Here is an 18,616-nt window from a genome sequence, read left to right as displayed (position 1 = left end):
CACCCGCAGAGGAACCATTTCCAATGCCATCTATTCCTCCTGCAAGGATCAGGGCTGACTTTGAGCCTCATCCTTGCCTTCAGGGGAGTAGGGATGTACAGGGGAGCCAGATCTCCGAATTCCTGGAGCAGCCGGCAGCTTTCCGCTCTGAGCAGTGCATCAGTGCCTGTGCCCTCACCCGAGGAGAAGATGAAGAACCACCACAGAGGCAAACTCACCGGTGGCTGCAGATGGAGAAGGGGAGGACGGAGAGGGGGATGGCCAGACCCGGGGAACGACCCGGGAAATGCTTCCGATGGGCTGGGTGCCAAATCGGGGCGAGGGGAGGGGGGGTTTGCAGCCTGCTAATTAGCCAGCTCTCCGCCCAAAGCTAACGAGGCCTTGCCTTTGAAACAGCTAGAATTTATAACCACTGGCTCACAAACATCGTCCATCCGCCGGCTCGCCGGCTCACCCGCGCTCAGCAGCTTGGGCTGCGAGCCACGGTGCGATTCACCCTCCTAGCCTCACTCCCCTCGAGACTAAACAGCTCCACGACGGTTCTACCGAGTCGCACGTCAGCCAAAACCCTCTCTAAATATTGTGTCTCCTTCTCCATGTGAGCCTGCGGCAAGGCAGGGCTGGGAAACCAGGCGGCAGCTCAGCCCCGGCTCCTCCAGAACCCCACAGTCCCAGCATCCAGCCCCACTGTGGGGAAACTTGGCGGGGAGGGACACATTTAGCACCAACAGACCCAAAATCTTGTAAAAACTGAGGCTGACAGCAAAAAAACATATGTTATGCCCCCAGACTTGCTGGGAAGCAGCAGGCTGGGGCTGGCTGAAGCACCCCTCCAGGGAGGAGGAGGCCTGGCACGTGCTTCCTTCACCAAAAATTATGCTATTTAGCTGTGATTTTTTTTTTTTTTTTTTTTAAACCCAGCATAACTATGGCAACAGAAACCCAGCATTCACATTTCTGAGTTTATACAGGTGTCTGCACCGGTGTAGTGACCCATGCTGCTCCTCCCAGCCCCGGGGAGGGGAGCTCTGCTCTTTGGACATCTGTGTCCCCCCCTTGGCTGGCTACTCTGCCTGCTGGGTCCAAAATGCCCTCCATGAACCCCGCTCCCTTCTAAATAACCTGCAATTAAGACAATTAAACAAAAATAGCACACGGCCACCTCACTGTCTTCCCGCAAACGGTTTCCAATTATTAACCAGGAGGAAGGTGGTAGCAGGTCAGAACTCCCAGTGCTTGCTGGAGAGATGAGTTCCAGCCATGCCACGGCGAGCAGGCTTTGCCACGCCATGAGGGACCGGAGGGTCCCGGCATTGGGGTGTGGTGCAGGTGGACCCCCCCAGCCTCTCACCAAGACCCCTAGTGAGGCGCTGAGTGTGCCGGGAATGTCGCCCTCTCCCCGCAGTACCTTTCAACCTGCCCCTCCCCACTACCGCCTCTCCCCCAGTGCCCTTTTATCCTCTTCCTTATTTCCCCATTCTTGTCCCAGGAAGCAGATCCTTCCCTCCAGACGCTTTTACACCCGGGCTCCGGCTGTGTCTAGTTCCTCCAGCCGCCCCCCCCACCTCAGCCCACGCTCTGGCCAAAGCTGCCCCCCCGGAGAGGGGGACGTGGGATTTTCTGAAGCCAGCTGTGGGAGAAGGCTGTTTTTATTCCACAGCCCACCCCCCCCAGCATGGGAGCCTTGCCCCGGAGTGGCACCACCCCGGGGAAACCCTCAGAGGTGGGCTGTCTGTGCCAGCCCCACAAAGTGCAGCCCCCTGGCATCCCCCAAAGCTCCCGCCTTGCACAGCCCCCCACACACCCAGTGCTCCCCACCCCTTGGGCCCCAGGACCTCATCAGCCCTCCCCAGCACCCCCAGGTATCCCCTTGGCATGGCTCCCCCCAAGCATCCCCTGTCACCCCCTCCTTCTCCCCAGCCCCCCCCTACCTTTCCCCTATGGCTCCCCCCCTCTCAGAGCCCCCCCACCACCTTTATTTCCTACCACAGGGTCTGCAACACCCAGGCCACAGTGACCACCCCCCCCCAGCTCCTGCCCTCCCGGGAAGGGCCCCTCTAGAGCCTCTCCTACCCCAATCTCCAGGCCCACTGCCCCCTCCTCAGGGGCTCCCCCCAGCACCTGCTTCACCTCAGAGACCCCCTCCATGACTCCTCATCTGGCCCCACAGGTCCTGACCCTTCAGGGATTCCCTCAGCCCCCCCCAGTCTCTGACCCCTAAGGGGTCCCCTCAGCCCTCCCCCCCCCCCCCCCCAGTCTCTAACCCCCTCAGGAGCCCCCTCAGCTCCCCCCCTCCTAGTCCCTAACCCCTCAAAAGTCCCCTCAGCCCCCCCCCCCCCCCCCAGTCCCTAACCCCTCACAGGATTCCCCTTAGACCCCTCTCCATAGTCCCTGACCCCTTAGGGGACCCCTCACACCGTCCCTGACCCCTCGGCCCTAACCCCTACTCCCAGACCCCTCAGTCCCCCCCTCCCCAGGCCCTGACGCCTCAGGACATCCCCCCTCCCCGCCCCAACCCCGGGCCGACCTTGCGTTGCTGCTTCTCCCAGGCGGGATCGAGGAGGAGGTCGCGGTCCCAGTCATCCTCCTGGGCCATGTAATCGCCGTTAGGGCCGGGCCCATTACCGCCGTACGGGTAGGGCTGCCCGGCGCTGTGGTAATCCACCATGGCGGTTGCGATCGCTCCTGCCGCGCCGAACGGGCTCTGCTCCCCTCAGCCGCCCGCCCCGCCGCCGCCCGCCACTGCGCATGCGCCGCCCGCCACGCCCGGGGCGGCCCGCCCACCGCCGCGCACGCGCCGCTCGACCACCCCCCCCCCCTCACCGGGACACGCCCGCCGCCGCTCCCCCGCCCCTTAGCGCCCCGCCCACCGCGGCCAGACACGCCCGCCGCTCCTTCAGGCCCCGCCCCTCCTGAATATGCAGGAGCGGGCGGGCGAGCCTCATTAATATTCACACCCCCGACGCCGCTCGCTTTCAAGCAGACACACCCCTAAGGGCCGATGCCCTCGTTAACATTCATGAGCGCCAAAACCCTGTGCATCCACACGGAGACTTGACCCCCCCCCCCCCCCCCGCGAAGTCAGATAATCAATATTCATAGTGGGCGTGACCACAGCCGAGTAGGCGTGGCTACACATGGGGGCGTGGCCTCTCCCAGCAGCAGTACTCCCACCCCACGGAGGTGGGAATCTGCTCCCCCACCCCCCCCCCCCGCCGTGTTCCCCCAAACCAAGCTGCATTCCCAGGCAAGGTGGGTGTGCCACCCCAGGCCCCGCCCCCAGCCCCAGGCCCCACCCCCCAGCCCCCCCAAAATGGACAACAGCTCCCTGGAGGCTTCTCTTTTACTGGCAGAGCCCAAAGTTAAAATGGGGGGGGGGGGGGGAATGAACACAGCAAAAACAAGGGGCTCAGAGGGAGGACGCCATGATGCTGGAGACACCTGTGGGAGAAGGAAGAGAGTGAGGGGGGTGTCAGGGGTCTCCCCAAGGTGGGGGGGGGTCTCCCCGTTCTCCAACACCCACTGTCGAAGTCGATCTTCTCCACGATGTTCTTGGGTTTGATGCTCTCCTCCTGGTTGCAGATGAAGATCCGCCCAGGCTCTGATTCTGTCCACCCGTATTTGCTCATCCAAACCTTCAGCTGAGCCTCTGGAGTGGGGGAGATATGGGGGGGGGCTTCAGTTCCCATCCCACACCCCGGCCCCCTCCCCAAACCCTCCGGTCACCCCCTTACCCGAGAGGTCCCCCAACATCTCAGCCAGCAGCCAGCGGTCGATATGCTGGTAGGTGATCCCCACCACATGGCAGATGACTGCAGAAGAAGACCCCATGTCAGCTGTCAGCCCCCCCCAACTCATGCCCCCCAGGACCCCCCCCAAACTCCCTCACATTTCCTCACGGAGTCCTCAAAGCCGGTGATCCCATCCAACAGCTCCATGTTCTCATCCAGAGCTTGCTGCAGAAGGCGGGGGGGAATTGTTAACATCCCCGGCGGGGGGGGGGGGGGGGGGGGGGGCGGCAGATAATGAGAGCTGGGGAGTGCCCTGACTCCTCCTAGACTTGGGGTGCCCCCCACCCTGAGCAAGACTCACCCAGAAGGACTGGAAGTGGCAGGTCTCCAGCAGCTCCCCCAGGTAGAGGATCTGCCTGATGGGCCTTTCCTCCTGCTGTAGCCGGGTGGGGTCAAGGAAAATGTGGGGAGAGGGGCCCAGAGTTGCACCCCCCCCACCTCTGCAGCTGCTCCCCCAAATCAGACCACCACCACCCCCCCCCCCCCCGCCAAGTCCTTAAATTCATCTCTCCAGGTCAACAGCCAGATGGTGAGGGGTCCCATGGGGTGAACCCCCCACCAGGAAGGAGCAGAGGGGGCTGAGGGGGGAGTTTGGGGACCAGGGTGGGGGGAGAAGTTCAGAGGCCGGAGGCAGGGGGAGGTGGGTTCAGGACCTCCCCACCCCAGCTGTGGGGTGGGGATACGTGGGCCTGGTCGATCATGCACTTGCAGAGGGTGAAGTCGGTGTGCGGGAGGTTGGTCAGGGCCTTCAGCAGGATTTGGGCAGTGACGGTGGTCTGGAAGAAGGCAGGGTTGAACTGGTACCTGTTGGGGGAGGGGGGGCAAAGGGGATTGGTGACATGGAGTGTTCCCCCCCTACCCCCCGACCACCTCCCCTGCCCCCCTGGCCCCACTCACAGCTTCAGCACAGCCAGGTTGGCCTCCAGGTCGTAAGCATTCTCCTTGGCCTGCGTCTCCACGTAACGCTCCAGCGTGGCCAGGTTCTCGGGGTTGTACCTGCGCGGAAGGGACGGCCGCACCCCACCGGGAAACCCGCCCCCACCTCGTTACCGTCCCGCGGACCACCCTCAGCCCGGTACCGAGCCCCGCCGACCCCAACACACCGTTCCCGGGATCCCCTCAGCGCTCCAGGTCACCCCCAACCCCCTCCACATCCTCCCTCCGGTCCCCCCGCCATTACCGGCCCATGAGCCGCCATCACCGGGCCAGGAACCGGCCCCGGGGCCCGGTCCACAACCCCCGTCGTCCCCGCTCGATACTCCCCGTCCCCCTCCCACCCCGGGGGCTTCCCCCCGCCGTCCCCGCCCCGCCGGTACCGGTCGATGCCCCGCAGCAGTTTGCCCACGTTAGCCCGCATCTGCTCGAAAAGCGCCATGACCCACGGTATCGTCGGAAGCGGAGGGGTGGTACAGGCTTCAGGCGGTCGGGGTAACTTCCGTTTCCGGCGCGGGCGATCGCCGGGCACGACGGGACGGGGGAGGACTCGACGAGGGGGAGGGTGAGGAGCGCTGCGCAGGCGCAGAAGGAACCGGGAGCGGGGCGAGGCGAACGCGTGTTCTACCCCATGGCCCCGCCCACACATGCAGGCCCCGCCCAACAGCGCCGGGCCACGCCCACAGCGCCTCTCCCCAGTACAGGCGCGGGGTGTCGGCCTGGTCTGACTGGGCCAAACTGGGGCCACACTGCGGGGGGGTGTGTGTCAATGCGGGAGGGTGTTATACTGGGATGAACTGGGCCGTACTGGGGGTGGAGGGGGGATCACACTGGGATGGACTGGGCTGTACTGGGGGTGGAGGGTGGTCACACTGGGATTAACTGGGCCATACTGGGAGTGGAGAGGTGGTCACACTGGGATGGACTGCGCAATACTGGGGGTGGAGGGACAGGTCACACTGGGATGGACTGGGCCATACTGGGAGTGGAGGTGGGGTCACACTGGGATGAACTGGGCCATACTGGGAGTGGAGGTGGGGTTACACTGGGATGGACTGGGCCATACTGGGAGTGGAAGGGGGATCACACTGGGATGGACTGGGCCATACTGGGAGTGGAAGGGGGATCACACTGGGATGAACTGGGCCATACTGGGAGTGGAAGGGGGGGTCACACTGGGATGAACTGGGCCATACTGGGAGTGGAGGGGTGGTCACACTGGGATGGACTGCGCCATACTGGGGGTGGAAGGGGGGTCACACTGGGATGGACTGGGGTGTACTGGGGGTGGAAGGGGGGTCACACTGGGATGAACTGGGCGATACTGGGAGTGGAGGGGGGGGTCACACTGGGATGGACTGGGCCATACTGGGGGTGGAGGGAGAGGTCACACTGGGATGAACTGGGCTGTACTGGGAGCGGGGGGGGGTGACACTGGCATGAACTGGGCCATACTGGGAGTGGAGGAGGGGTCACACTGGGATTAACTGGACCACACGGGGAGTGGAGGGGGGGTTACACTGGGATGAACTGGGCCATACTGGGAGTGGAGGGGGGGTCACACTGGAATGAACTGGGCCATACTGGGGGTAGAGGGGTGGTCACACTGGGATGAACTGGGCCATACTGGGAGTGGAGGAGGGGTCACACTGGGATTAACTGGGCCGTACTGGGAGTGGAGGGGGGGTTACACTGGGATGAACTGGGCCATACTGGGAGTGGAGTGGTAGTCACACTGGGATGAACTGGGCCATACTGGGAGTGGAGGGGGGCTCACACTGGAATGAACTGGGCCATACTGGGGTCAGGCTGTGGGGGGCTACTGGGACGCAGTGGGGTACACTGGGGAACGGGCACAGGGACGGGGGCCAGATGGGCCACGCTGAGGCCAAACTGGTCTTTCAGCGTGGGCTACTGGGATCATACTGGGGTGACACTGGGATCGCACTGGGCACAACGTGAGGCTGAACTGGGCCCAGACTGGGGAGTGCGGGGGGAACCACACTGGTCTCAAACCGGTGCCCCCACCGTCCCCGAAACCAGGGCGGGGGGGGTGGGGCAGCACCCGGATGCCCGTGTCCCCAGTGGGCCGTGCCTCAGTTTCCCCTTCCGCCGCGGTGCCTTCTGGGGGGCCGGCGAGGGGGGTGGGGGTGTGTGTGGGGGGGACACCCGCCACCTCCCGCCACCTCCCGCCGCTCGGCCTCGCACCGGTGGGCGGGAGGGGTGGGGGTGTGTGCCGAGGGGTTTTGGGGTGGTGGTGGTGGTGGCGGGAGGGGGGGGCCGTCGACATGGACCCCCATCACCTTCGCATCTCCACCCGGGACCCCCAGGAAGATTTCGAGGTTCTGCAGCGCCTGGGCGGCGGCACCTACGGGGAGGTCTATAAGGTGATGGGGACCCCCCCCCCAAAAAAAAAAATTATGGGTCTGGGGTTTGGGGGTGGTGGGGTGGGGGGTGGGTGACCCCTGTGACCTCCCCCCCCCCCCCAAAAAAAATCTTGGCCCTGGGGTATGGGGGTCCACGACATCCCCAGCTGCACACCGGGGTCCTTGGGGTGGGTGGGGGGTGGTGAGAGGTGCCCCCCTGCCTGCAAAGGGACCCCCAGTTCCCCCCCAGTGCTCCCAGTTCCCCCCCAGTGCTTCCAATTCCCCTCAAATGCTCTCGGTCCCCCCACCATGCTCTCAGCAACCCCCCCCCCCCGCTATGCTCCCAGTTCCCCTCCAGTGCTCCCAGTTCCCCACCCTAGTCCTTCCTGCTGGTACCCACAGCCCCAGGGGACCCCCCCCCCCCCCCCCCCCCCGCTTTTGCCGCCACTACCGGAGACATGAGGCTCCGGCACATCCGGCACTGGGGGAACTGGGAGGCACTGGGAGGTACTGGGAGATACTGGGAGGCCTTGATCCCCTGTCCCCCCCCTCCCCAGGCCCGCAGCAAAGCCTCGGGCGAGCTGGCCGCCATCAAGGTTGTCAAGATGGAGGCAGGTGAGGGGACCCCAAGACCCCCTGAGATCCCCAATACCCCACATACCCCTTGCAACCCCCCCATCACCCTCTGCGGCCCCTTAATACCCCCCCAATACCCCGGATACCCCCTGAGACCCCCCCCAGGACCACCAATCACCCTCGGGACCTCCTGGGATCCCCCTGGGACCCCCCCAGGACCCCCCAATACCCCTCGGGATCTTCCTGGGATGCTCCCAGGACCCCCCCAGGACCCCAATACCTCTCAGGACCCCCGGGATCCCCCCGGGACCCCCCAAGACCCCCCAGTACCTCTCAGGACCCTCCTGAGACCCCCCCGGACCCTCCAATACCCCTCGCGACCCCCTGGGATCCCCCCAGCACCCCCCAATACACCTCGGGACTCCCTGGGATCCCCCTGGGACCCCCCCAGGACCCCCCAATACCCCTCGGGATCCCCCTGGGACCCCTGGGGTGTCCCCCCTGCCCCCCCCCGCAAGCCTCTGCCCCCCCCCAGACGACGACCGCGCCACGCTGCAGCAGGAGATCCTGATGGTCCGCTCCTGCCAGCACCCCAACATCATCGCCTACTTCGGCAGCTACAGCTGGTGAGGGTCCCCCAACCCCCCCCAAAGCCCCCCCAAATCCCTCCACCCCACCAAATCCACCCCCAGCCCCACAAACCCCTCAAATTCCCCCCAAATCCCATCAACCTCCCTTCTCTAAACTCCATTGCCCCCCCCCCAACACCCTCTGTGTTTCCCTGGTGCCCCCCAAATCCCACTCCCCGGTACCCCAATGCCCCCCCCCCCAAAAAAAAAATAAATCCCCCCGTTAACCCCTTCCCCCCCGCGCAGGTGCAACAAGCTGTGGATCTGCATGGAGCTGTGCGGCGGGGGGTCTCTGCAGGACATCTACCATGGTACGGGGGGGGAAACTGAGGCACGCCGGAGGGGTGGGGGGGCACGAGTGCGGGCACCCCCCCTCCCCCCATCAGCCAGCTCTGGACCCAAGCGTCTGGGCCCTCTACTTTTGGGCTGAGACCCCCAATTTGGGGGTTCCCCCATTCTTGGGGGGGGGTGTCCTGGATGCCTGGGTCCCCCCGCTGAGCCCCCCTCCCCGCAGTGACGGGACCCCTCTCGGAGCTGCAGATCGCTTATGTCTGCAGGGAGACCCTGGAGGTGAGTGGCCCCCCCCCCCGGCCCCCCACTCCCACCCTGGGACCCCCCCAGGGACACCCCCCCCGGGGCTGACCCCCATCATCCTCGCAGGGGCTCTCCTACCTGCACTCCCAGGGCAAGATCCACCGGGATATCAAGGTAGGCGGGGACAAGGAGGGGGGGGGAACAAGGTGGGGGGGCACACACATTGGGGGGGGGTGTCACACACTGGGGGGGGCCGGGGGGGACACGCTGATCCCATCCCATCACTGCAGGGAGCCAATATCCTCATCAATGACAGTGGGGAGGTGAAGCTGGGTGAGTGCTGGGGGGGGGGACAGTGGGGAATTGGGGGGGGGGGCTATGAGGGGGGGCAATGGAGAATTGGGGACCCTATGGGGGGCTGGGAGGGCAAGAAGGAATTGGGGGGCTATGGGGGGCTGGGAGCAATGGGGGCAGTGGGGAATTGAGGAGTAAAGGGGGGACTTGGGGGGCAATAAGGAATTGGGGGGTAAAGGGGGGTGGGGGGGCAATAAGGAATTGGGGCATAAAGGGGTGCTGGGGGTGCTGGAGGCAGCTGGGTGTTGGGGGGGCCCTCGGATGCCTGGGGGAGCAATGGGGTGAGGGGGGGCTGGAGCCTGGATGCCTGGGTCCTCTTCCCTCCGGGGGGGGGCTGATGGGGGGGTCTCTAGGTCCTGGGGGGGGTGTCTGCGGGATCCCCCATCCCTTATACCCCCCCTGCCCCCCGCCCCCCCCAGCCGACTTCGGGATCGCGGCGCAGATCAGCGCAACCTTCGCCCGTCGGATGTCCTTCATCGGCACCCCGTACTGGTGAGGGGGGGGCCGGGGAGGCAGAGGGGGGTCCTGGGTGGTGGTGGGGGTCAGTTCCACACTGCCCCCCAACCCCTCGTCCCCCCCCACCCCCAGGATGGCCCCCGAGGTGGCGGCGGTGGAGCTGAAGGGGGGGTACAACGAGCTCTGCGACGTCTGGTCGGTGGGCATCACCGCCGTGGAGCTGGCCGAGCTGCAGCCCCCCATGTTCGACGTGCACCCCCTGCGGTGAGCGGGGACCCCCCCACGTCCCCCCCCTCCTCTGGCACCCACGGTGGGGAGGGGCCCCCCTGACATGCCCCTCTCCCCCTCTCCCCCCACCCCAGGGTGCTGTTCCTGATGTCCAAGAGTGGGTACCAGCCCCCCAAGCTGAAGGACAAGGCCAAGTGGTGAGTGGGGGGGCTGGGGGGGGTTGGACCCCCCCCACCCCGGCAGGGTGGAGAGGGTCCCCTCAGCCCTCACCGTGTTGCCCTCCCCCCAGGTCCCCCTCCTTCCACAACTTCGTCAAGGTGACCCTCACCAAGAACCCCAAGAAACGGCCCAGCGCCGCCAAGATGCTCAGCGTGAGCCCCCCCGGATGCCCCCCAGGACTCCCAAACCAGGCTGGGGGGGGCGACTCCCCCCCCCCCCCCACTCCCTGTCCTGTCCCTGACCCCGGTGCCAGCCCTGCCCCCTGTTGTCGAGCCTCATCCCCCTCCTGCCCGCACTTCCCTTTCCCTAAATGCATCCCTGCTCCTCATCCCCATCCCATCCCCATCCTCATCTCCATCCTCATCTTCATCCCTATCCCATCCCTGTCCCCATCCTGTCCTTGTCCTGTCTCTATCCTCTTCCTCATCATCCTCATCCCCATCATCCTCATCCCCAACCAATTCCTGTCCCCATCCCGTCCCCATCCTCATCCTCATCCCATCCCCATCCTCATCCTCATCACCTTCATCCCCCTCCCATCCCTGTCCCCATCCTCATCCCCAACCCATCCCTGTCTTCATTCTCATCCCCATCATCCTCATCCCCATCCCATCCTGTCCCCATCCCCATCCTCATCCTCATCATCCTCATCCCCATCCCTTCCCTGTCCCCATCCTCATCATCCTCATCCCCATCCCCCCCCGTCCCCATCCTCATCCTCATTCTCCTCCCCATCCCATCCCTGTGCCCATCCTCATCCTCATCCTCGTCATCATCACCTTCACACCCATCCCGTCCCTGTTCCCATCCCATCCCCATCCTCACCCCGTCCCCACGCCCCCTCTCCCCGTCCCCCAGCACCAATTTGTGGCCCAGCCGGGGCTGAGCCGGACCCTCACCCTGGAGCTGCTGGAAAAGCTCCGGGACCCCGAGCGGCTCCTGGGGGGCTGCGACCTTGAGGAGGAAGAGCCTGAGGTGGGACTGGGGGCACTGGGGAGCACTGGGGGGGCAGAAGGACTGGGATGGGCTGGGAGCACTGGGGAGGGAATGCGGGGGATGAGTGGGGGCACTGGGGAGAACTGGAAGTGCTGGGAGGGACGGGGGGGGGGGCACGGGGGCCATTGGAGTGAGGGACACAAGGCACATGTTGGGGCACTGGGGGGGACTGGGTGTTGCTGGAGGGGACTGGGGGCACTGGGTGTCTTACAGGGACTGGACTGGGGGGCACTGGGCAGAGGCACTGGGGGGCACTGGGGGGGGGCAGAAGGACTGCCATGGACTGGGAGCTCTGGGGCACAACTGGGAGGGACAAGGTGGGACACTGGGGAGAACTGTAAGTGCTGGGAGGGATGGGGGGAGCACTGGGGCAACTGGAGTGAGGGATGCAGAGGACATGGGGGGGACTGGGGAGACTGGAGAGGACTGGGTGTTGCTGGAGAGGCTGGGGTCACTGGGCTGGGGGGGACTGGGAGCACTGGGTGTCTTACGGGGACTGGACTGGGGGGGCACTGGGAAGGACTGGGGCAATGAGCAGGGGCACTGGGAGGGGCAGAAGGACTGGGATGGACTGGGAACACTGGGGAGGGACTGGGGGAATGGGGGGCACACTGGGGCACACTGGAGTGAGGGACATAGGGGACATGGAGGGGACTGGGGGCCACTCGGGGCACCTGTGACCCCTCGATCTCGCAGCTGCCCCCCCCTGTGCCCCGCCGGATCCACTCCACTCACCGGCCCCTGCCCCCCGGCCGCTGTGACCCCGGCCCCCACCGTGAGTGTCCCCCCCCACCCCCAAGAGTGTCCCCCCCGTGTCCCCATGTCCCCTGTGCCCCCACACCCCCTGTGTCCCCCATATCTCCTGTGGCCCCACAACCCCTACTCCTGTGCCCTCCCCCATCCCTTGTGCCCCCCCACATCCCCTGTACCCCCCTGTCCCCCCCATGACCCCCCCATGTCCCCCCCCCCCATGTCCCCACGCTGTCACCCTGTCCCCACAGTGCAACCCCTCGGCGGGGGCCAATGCTGGCGGAAGGAGGGCAACCCCCCTGCACACCCGGTACGTGGGACCCCCACCCACATTGGGGGCTGGGGGAGGAGCTCCGGAGTGGTTGGGGGTCTTTGGGAAGCCCTGGGGGTGCTGGGGGGGGGGGCTCTGGGGGTCCCTGGGGAGCCCTGGGAGTTCTGGGGGGGCTCTGGAAGGGTTGGGGGTCCCTGGGGACTCTGGAGATTTGGGGGGGGGGGCTCTGGGGGTCCCTGGGGATTCTGGGGCAGCTCTGAAATGGTTGGGGGCTCCTTGGGGATTCTGGGGGTTCTGGGGGCGTTCTGGGGGTCCCTGGGAATTCTGAGGGGTGCTCTGGAAGGGTTGGGGGTCCCTGGGGAGCCCTGAGGGTTGGGGGTGGGGCTCTGGGGGTCCCTGGGGAGCCCTGAAGATTCTGGGGGGGGGGGCTCTGTGGGGAGCCGGGGGGGAATGAGGTGGGGCTGGAGGTCCCCTGGGGGGAACCAAGGGGTTTGGGAGTGTCTGGGGTCTTCTGGGGGGGTCTTGGTCCTCCTGGAGGGGCTGGGGGGGTTCCCCTGATTGCAGTCCCTCCCCCCCAACTGTGTCCCCCAGGTGTCCTCGGCAAAGCCCGGCTGTGGCAGGAGAGTGGGGGGGTCCGAGGGCAGCGCACGGTGAGAGGGGATGGGGGGCGACATGGGGAGTGGGGGGCTACTGGGGGGGGACATGGGGGGCATGGGGTCCGAGGGCACCGCACGGTGAGAGGGGATGGGGGGGACATGGGGACACGGAGGGGACATTGGATCGTGTGGGGGGACACAGAGGGTACACTGGGGGGGGACAGGCCGAGGGGGGGGGCCCATGGCCTCATGCCCACCTGCTCGCAGGGACGACACCTCCGATGACGACGACGACTACGATGACGTCGACATGTGGGTGACACCGTCCCCCCCCCATGTCACCCTGCACCCCCATCCCATCCCCTCGGCATCGTCCCCACTCAGCAGGGTGGGGGTCCCCCGTGCCCCCCCCCCCCCACCGTGTAACCCTATCTCACCCTCCTCCTCTCTCTCCCCCCCCCAACAGTCCCAGCCGTGGTGACCCCAACAGGTACCGTCCCCTGTCCCCAACCCGGACCCCTCCCCAAATTGGGGACCACCCCTGTTCCCCCCCCCCCCCCGCTGACATTGCGCTCTGTCCCTAGTACCACGCTGCCCCACGATGTGCCCCCCCCGCTGCCACCCAAGGTAAGTTTCCCCCCCCCCCCCCCAATGGCCAGGGGACCCCCACACCGGCTAGGGACCCTCAGGGTGGGGCTGGGGGGTTCCCAGTCCCAAACTGGGGGTGAGTGGGGGGAGACACCAGTCCCAAACTGGGATCCCCAGCCCAACTGCACCGTGCTGAGGAGGGGGTACCCCCCACCCCGTTGCCCCCCCCCCCCCCCGTGCCCCCCATCTGACCCCTTGTTTCCCCATCCCCTGTGTCCCCCCACCAACCTTGGCAGCCCAAATTCCGGACAAGCTCGGCCGAAGGCCCCCCCGAAGACCCCCGCCCGCGGGCTCGGGGACCCCTCTTGGAGCAGCCGCCCCCCCCAGCCCTGGTACGATGCGCCAGCGGCCCCGCGGGGGGGCTCTGCCCCCCGGCCCCCACCCGTGGGGGGCCACTGGCCGCCAGCTCAGGTAGGACGGGGATGGAGTAGGGGCAGGGGAATGGGGGGCAGATGGGGGGGCATAGGCTGGGAGGGGGGGGATCTGGGGGTCCCGGAGGGGGGGCCACACACTGGGGACATGGGACATCCCCTGACCCCACTCTGTCCCCCCCCCCAGACCCCGTGCTCTGGTCGGGGCCCTGCAGTGAGGACCCCCCCCTGCTGCCCCCCAAGACAGAGAAGAACCGGAGAGCGGTGAGCCCCCCCCGCCCCCATAATCCTGCGTGTGTGTCCCCTTTTGTCACCGACCCCCGTGACTTCTCTATCCCCCCTCCAGGTCCCTGCAGACAACGGGGGGGCCACCCCCAGGCCACATGTGAGTGCCAGGGTTGGGGAGGGGGCTGGTGGGGTGGTGTACCCCAATACCTGCCCCCCTCACCTCCCCGGTCCCCCCCCAGGAGGGGTCCCTTTTCCGGAAGGTGTTCGATGGGTGTCCCCTGCGAGTGACGGCCACCACCACCTGGACGCATCCCACCACCCACGGTGGGTTTGGCGGGGGGGAGAGAGGTGGGGGGGGGGTATTGGGACACCTTGGGGACATCATGGGGTGCAATTGGGGATGTGGGGTGCGCCAGGGACATTGGGGGGGTGTCATTGGGGACACGGGGGGGGACATTTGGGACACTGGGGGGCATTGGGGACACTGTGGGGGTGCATTAAGGATGTTGGGGGGCATTGGGGATGTGGGGTGGGGGCATGGGGGGTACTGGGGATATTGTGGGGGGCATTGGGGACATGGGATGGGGTCACCGGGGACATTGGGGTGCATGAGGGATACTGGGGTGCCTCGGGGACCTGGGGGCATATTGGTGTGAGGGGAGGCTGAGGGGGGGGACATGGACATGGCTCCTGACCCTATGCCCGCCCCACACCAGACCCCCACCTCATCCTGGGAGCAGAGGAGGGAATCTTCATCCTGAACCAGAACGAGCCTGAGGCCACGCTGGAGCTGGTAGGTCTGGTGGGGCCGGGGGGGGGGGGGGCTGGGGAGTCCGGGGAGGGGTCCCAGCCCCCCTGACATCCCCCCCCTCAGCTCTACCACAGCCGCACCTCCTGGGTCTACTCCATCAGCAACGTCCTCATGTCCGTCTCGGGTGAGTGTGGGGATTTGGGGGGGGAGGGCTGCAGACCCCCAGACCCTTACTGACCTCCCCCCCCACCTCCAGGGAAGACCCCCCAGCTCTACTCCCACAACCTGCTGGGGCTCTACGAGCAGAGCAAGAGGGACCAGCGCCCGGGGGTGCACATCTCCCCCCACCGCCTGCTGCCCAGGTATGGGGGGGGGGGGCCAGACCCCCAGTCCTGCTGCCCAGGTGATGGGGGTCCCCTGACATTGCTGCCCAGATAATGGGCGGGACCCCAAGTGCCCCCCCATCCAACCCTGCTGCCTAGGTAACAGGGACCCCCATCACCCCCCTACCTGGACATGGGGACCCCCCAGCTCTGGGCTGAGCCTGGGGGACACGTGAGGGGCTGGGGTGGGGGACACACACCCTGGGGTCCAGCTGCACCCCAGGGGTCCCCATTGTGTCCGTGTCTCCCCCCCCCTCCAGGAAGAACGTCACCTCCATCAAGATCCCTGACACCAAGGGCTGCCGGACCTGCTGTGTGGGTGCGTGGGGGGGGCCGGGGGGGTTCTGGGGGGGGACAGTGGGGGCTCAGGGGGGTGTCTGATGGGGTTCTCCGGGTGTCCCCAGCCAGGAACGAGCAGACGGGGTGTCACTACCTGTGCGGGGCGCTGGATGCTGGCGTGGTGCTGCTGCAGTGGTACCAGCCCCTGCAGAAGTTCATGCTGGTCAAGGTGGGGACCCCCGACCCCCCCGGATCCCCACCCTGTCCCCAACAGCCCCCCCGGCCCGTGTCACCAACAGCCCCCATGTTCCTGTGTCCCCTTGTCCTGGGTCACCATGCCCCCACATCCTCGTGTCCCTGTGGTGGGTCTCCACGTCCCCATGTCCCCACATCCCTGTGGTTGTTCTCCATGTCCCCATGGTGGTTCCCCACGTCCCCATGGTGGATCTCCACATCCCCATGTCCTCATGGTGGTTCCCCATGCTTCCATGGTGGTTCTCCATGTCCCTGTGTCCCATGTCCCCACATCCCCATGGTGGCTCTCCATGTCCCCATGTCCCCACGTCCCCATGGTGGTTCTCCACGTCCCCAGCACTTTGACTTCCCGCTGCCGTCGCCGCTGCGGGTGTTCGAGCTGCTGGTGACCCCCGGGGAGGAGTTCCCCAGTGTCTGCATCGGGGTCAGCCCCGGCCCCTCGCCCGCCCACCCCGTTCTCTTCCACACCATCAACCTCAACTCCCTCACCTCCTGGTTTGCCCACACCGGCTCCGGTGAGCCGGGCTGGGGAGGGTCTGGGGGAATTTGGGGGGGCCCGGGGAGCTGGGGCTCCTGTGCTCTGGCTGGGCAGCTGGGGGGATTTGGGGTCCCTGGGGCGGTTGGGGGGACCTGGGGGGTTTTGGGGTCCCTGGGGGATTTGAGGAGACCTGGGGGGTTTTGGGGTCCCTGGGGGATTTGGGGTCCCTAGGGATTTGGGGGGACCTGCGGGGCTTTGAGTTCCCTGGGGGATTTGAGGGTCGCTGTACTCTGTCGGGGCATCCTGGGGGATTTGAGGGTCCCTGGGGGAGTAGGGGGGTCCTGGGGGGTTTTGGGGTCCCTGGGGGATCTGGGGGGACCTGGGGGATTTGAGGGTCCCTGGGGGATTTGTGGGGTTCTGGGGGGTTTTGGTGTCCCTGGGGTATTTGGGGAGAGCTGTGAGGTTTGGGGGGTCGCTGTACTCTGTCTGGGCATCCTGGGGGATTTGACAGTCCCTGGGGGCTTTGGGGTGACCTGGGGGGTTTGGGGTCCTTGTGCTCAGTCTGGCGGTCCCTGGGATCATTTGGGGATCCCTGGGATTTGGGGGTCCCCTATGCCATTGAGGGGACCTAGAGGGGAGTTGGGGGGTCCTGTGCCAAGCCTGGGGGGTGTTGGGGGTCCTGTATTCTCCTGAGAAGGGTCTATCTACAGCCTGGGAGGATTTTGGGGGGTCCCTTACCCAGGTTGAGGGGTGCAGAGAGGGGTCGAGACCCCCCCCCTCACTGCTGCCCCCCACCCCGCAGAGCCCTCCTGCCCCGGCCCCGTGCAGGTGACGCAGCTGGACAGCGAGACCGTGCTGGTCCTGCTGGACCGTGAGTCCGTCTGTCCGTCCGTCCATCCCCGGATTTGTCCATCTGTCTGTCCACCTGTCCATCCGTCTGTCCGTCAACACCCCCCCCCCCAATCCATCCAGGGGGATGTCTGTCTGTCCATCTATCCACCATCCATCCACGCATGCCTGTCTGTCCGTCTGTCAATCCATCCTTCTATCCATCCATCCATCCATCCTTCCGTCCATCCATCCATCCATCCATCCATGCATCCATCCGTCCGTCAGTGTCCATCCATCCCTCCATCTGTCCGTCCATCTGTCTGTCCATCCTTCCGTCTGCCTGCCTGCCCGTCCGTCCGTCCGTCCGTCCACGGAGGAGGCAAGACGATGGGACAGGGATGCCCTGGCAGGGCTGGGGGTCCCCCGAAGTGGGGGCTGAGGGGGTCCCAGGGTGGGGGGTCTGACCCGTGTGTGTCCCCCCCCTCCAGGGAGCGTAAAGCTGGTGACGCTGCAGGGAGCCCCAGTCCAGGGGCTGGTGGCCCCCGAAATCCCTTTTGACGTGGCCGTGGAGGCCGTGGGTGGGTGCGGGGGGGTTGGGGGGGGCCAGGGAGGGGGGGTCGGGGGGGGTGCTGGGGGCTGGGGGGGGGGGGTCGGGGGGATGCTGGTGGAAATGGGGGTGCTGGGGGGAAATGGGGGTTACTGGGAGGGAATGGGGGGTCAAAGGGGTGCTGGGGGCATCAGGGGGTGCTGGGGGGAATTGGGGGGGGTCAGGGAGTGGTGGTGGAGGAACTTGGGGTGTTGGGGGGGTAGTCAGGGGGTGCTGGGGGGGTGAAAGGATACAGGAAGGTGCTGGGAGGGAACTTGAGGGGATCAGGGGGTGCTGGGGGGTGCTGGGGTCTTGTGGGTGCGAGAGGGGTGCTGCGTGTGTGTGGGGGTGCCTGGCTCTGATTCCAGCCCCCCCCCCGCCCCCCAGCACTGGTCCGCGGCTGCGTCCAGGCCTTCTGGCGCCACGGGGTGCAGGTGCGGCAGGTGGGCTCTGCGCAGGTGAGGACCCCCCCCATAGCCCCCCCATAAAACCCCCCATAGCCCCAGTGCCTGGGGCCCAAAATCCTGGGGGGGGGGGGGGGGGGAGCGTGCAGAGACACTCCCCTCCCCCCGACCCTGGACACTCCTGATCCCCAGGGGTGCAGAGGACCCCTTGCATCCCTGGGGACTCCCCCCATATTTGGGGACACCCCCCCCACCCCACTCTCCCCCCCCCCCCCCAGGTGATCGAGGAGCTGCGGGACCAGCGCTGGACCTTCCGCCTGCTCAGCTCACGCAGGTACAAACCGGGGGGGGGTCCAGGGGGGGGGTCCTGGGGAGCACCCCCACCTCACCCTGACCCCCCCCCCCCCATGTCGTCCCCCCCCCAGCACCCTGGTCCTGGAGACGCGCCCCACCGACGAGGCCAACGCTTACAGCAACCTCTACGTCCAGGCGTGACCCCCCCCCAGAATGGGGGAGACCCCCACGGGGATAGGGGGGGGGCCCCCACCAGCCTGGGCGGCGAGGGCAGGGAGGCTGAGCTGGGCCCCCCCCAGCCAGACCAGCACCCATGGGGGGGGCTGTACCTCATTCCCCCCAGCATCTCCCTCCTTTTGCTGACATTTGTAATAATTTGCACGCCCCAAAAAAACCCTGAAGAGCCCCT

At 66.5% G+C, this 18,616-nt stretch overlaps 2 protein-coding genes across 3 annotated transcripts; one reads left to right on the top strand and one right to left on the bottom strand.

Annotated features, from left to right (window-relative positions):
* Positions 1 to 3,325: 3,325 nt before the first annotated feature.
* LOC126036172 (eukaryotic translation initiation factor 3 subunit K) lies at positions 3,326 to 5,239 on the bottom strand. Its single transcript, XM_049795656.1, has 8 exons — positions 5,108 to 5,239; positions 4,689 to 4,787; positions 4,475 to 4,595; positions 4,093 to 4,167; positions 3,890 to 3,956; positions 3,735 to 3,812; positions 3,524 to 3,649; positions 3,326 to 3,441 (listed from the first exon to the last, which is right to left on the bottom strand). Exons 1-8 carry the CDS (start codon positions 5,164 to 5,166, stop codon positions 3,410 to 3,412), a joined length of 657 nt encoding a protein of 218 aa, XP_049651613.1. The 5' UTR covers positions 5,167 to 5,239; the 3' UTR covers positions 3,326 to 3,409.
* Positions 5,240 to 6,966: 1,727 nt separating this feature from the next.
* Positions 6,967 to 18,603, top strand: MAP4K1 (mitogen-activated protein kinase kinase kinase kinase 1). 2 transcript variants are annotated; one of them, XM_049795653.1, is made up of 33 exons: positions 6,967 to 7,111; positions 7,648 to 7,705; positions 8,202 to 8,292; positions 8,542 to 8,606; positions 8,810 to 8,865; positions 8,956 to 9,003; positions 9,120 to 9,162; positions 9,603 to 9,675; positions 9,772 to 9,903; positions 10,002 to 10,064; positions 10,157 to 10,238; positions 10,945 to 11,061; positions 11,779 to 11,857; positions 12,084 to 12,142; positions 12,695 to 12,753; positions 12,967 to 13,011; positions 13,166 to 13,189; positions 13,284 to 13,326; positions 13,584 to 13,758; positions 13,906 to 13,982; positions 14,065 to 14,103; positions 14,186 to 14,270; positions 14,663 to 14,739; positions 14,821 to 14,881; positions 14,954 to 15,059; positions 15,341 to 15,399; positions 15,485 to 15,588; positions 15,952 to 16,129; positions 16,895 to 16,963; positions 17,412 to 17,501; positions 17,897 to 17,967; positions 18,192 to 18,247; positions 18,339 to 18,603. In XM_049795653.1, the coding sequence occupies exons 1-33, from the start codon at positions 7,013 to 7,015 to the stop codon at positions 18,406 to 18,408; spliced, it is 2,553 nt and encodes an 850-aa protein (XP_049651610.1). In that variant the 5' UTR covers positions 6,967 to 7,012; the 3' UTR covers positions 18,409 to 18,603. The 2 variants fall into 2 exon arrangements, with proteins under 2 accessions (XP_049651610.1, XP_049651611.1); XM_049795654.1 differs by lacking the exons at positions 15,952 to 16,129; positions 17,897 to 17,967; positions 18,192 to 18,247; positions 18,339 to 18,603 and having other exon boundaries at positions 17,412 to 17,495.
* Positions 18,604 to 18,616: the final 13 nt, after the last annotated feature.

The sequence above is a fragment of the Accipiter gentilis genome, chromosome Z (assembly GCF_929443795.1).
Source record: "Accipiter gentilis chromosome Z, bAccGen1.1, whole genome shotgun sequence".
NCBI classification, from domain to species: domain Eukaryota; kingdom Metazoa; phylum Chordata; class Aves; order Accipitriformes; family Accipitridae; genus Astur; species Astur gentilis.
Note: the sequence above shows the minus strand (reverse complement) of the source record. Positions and strands in the feature narration are given on the sequence as shown.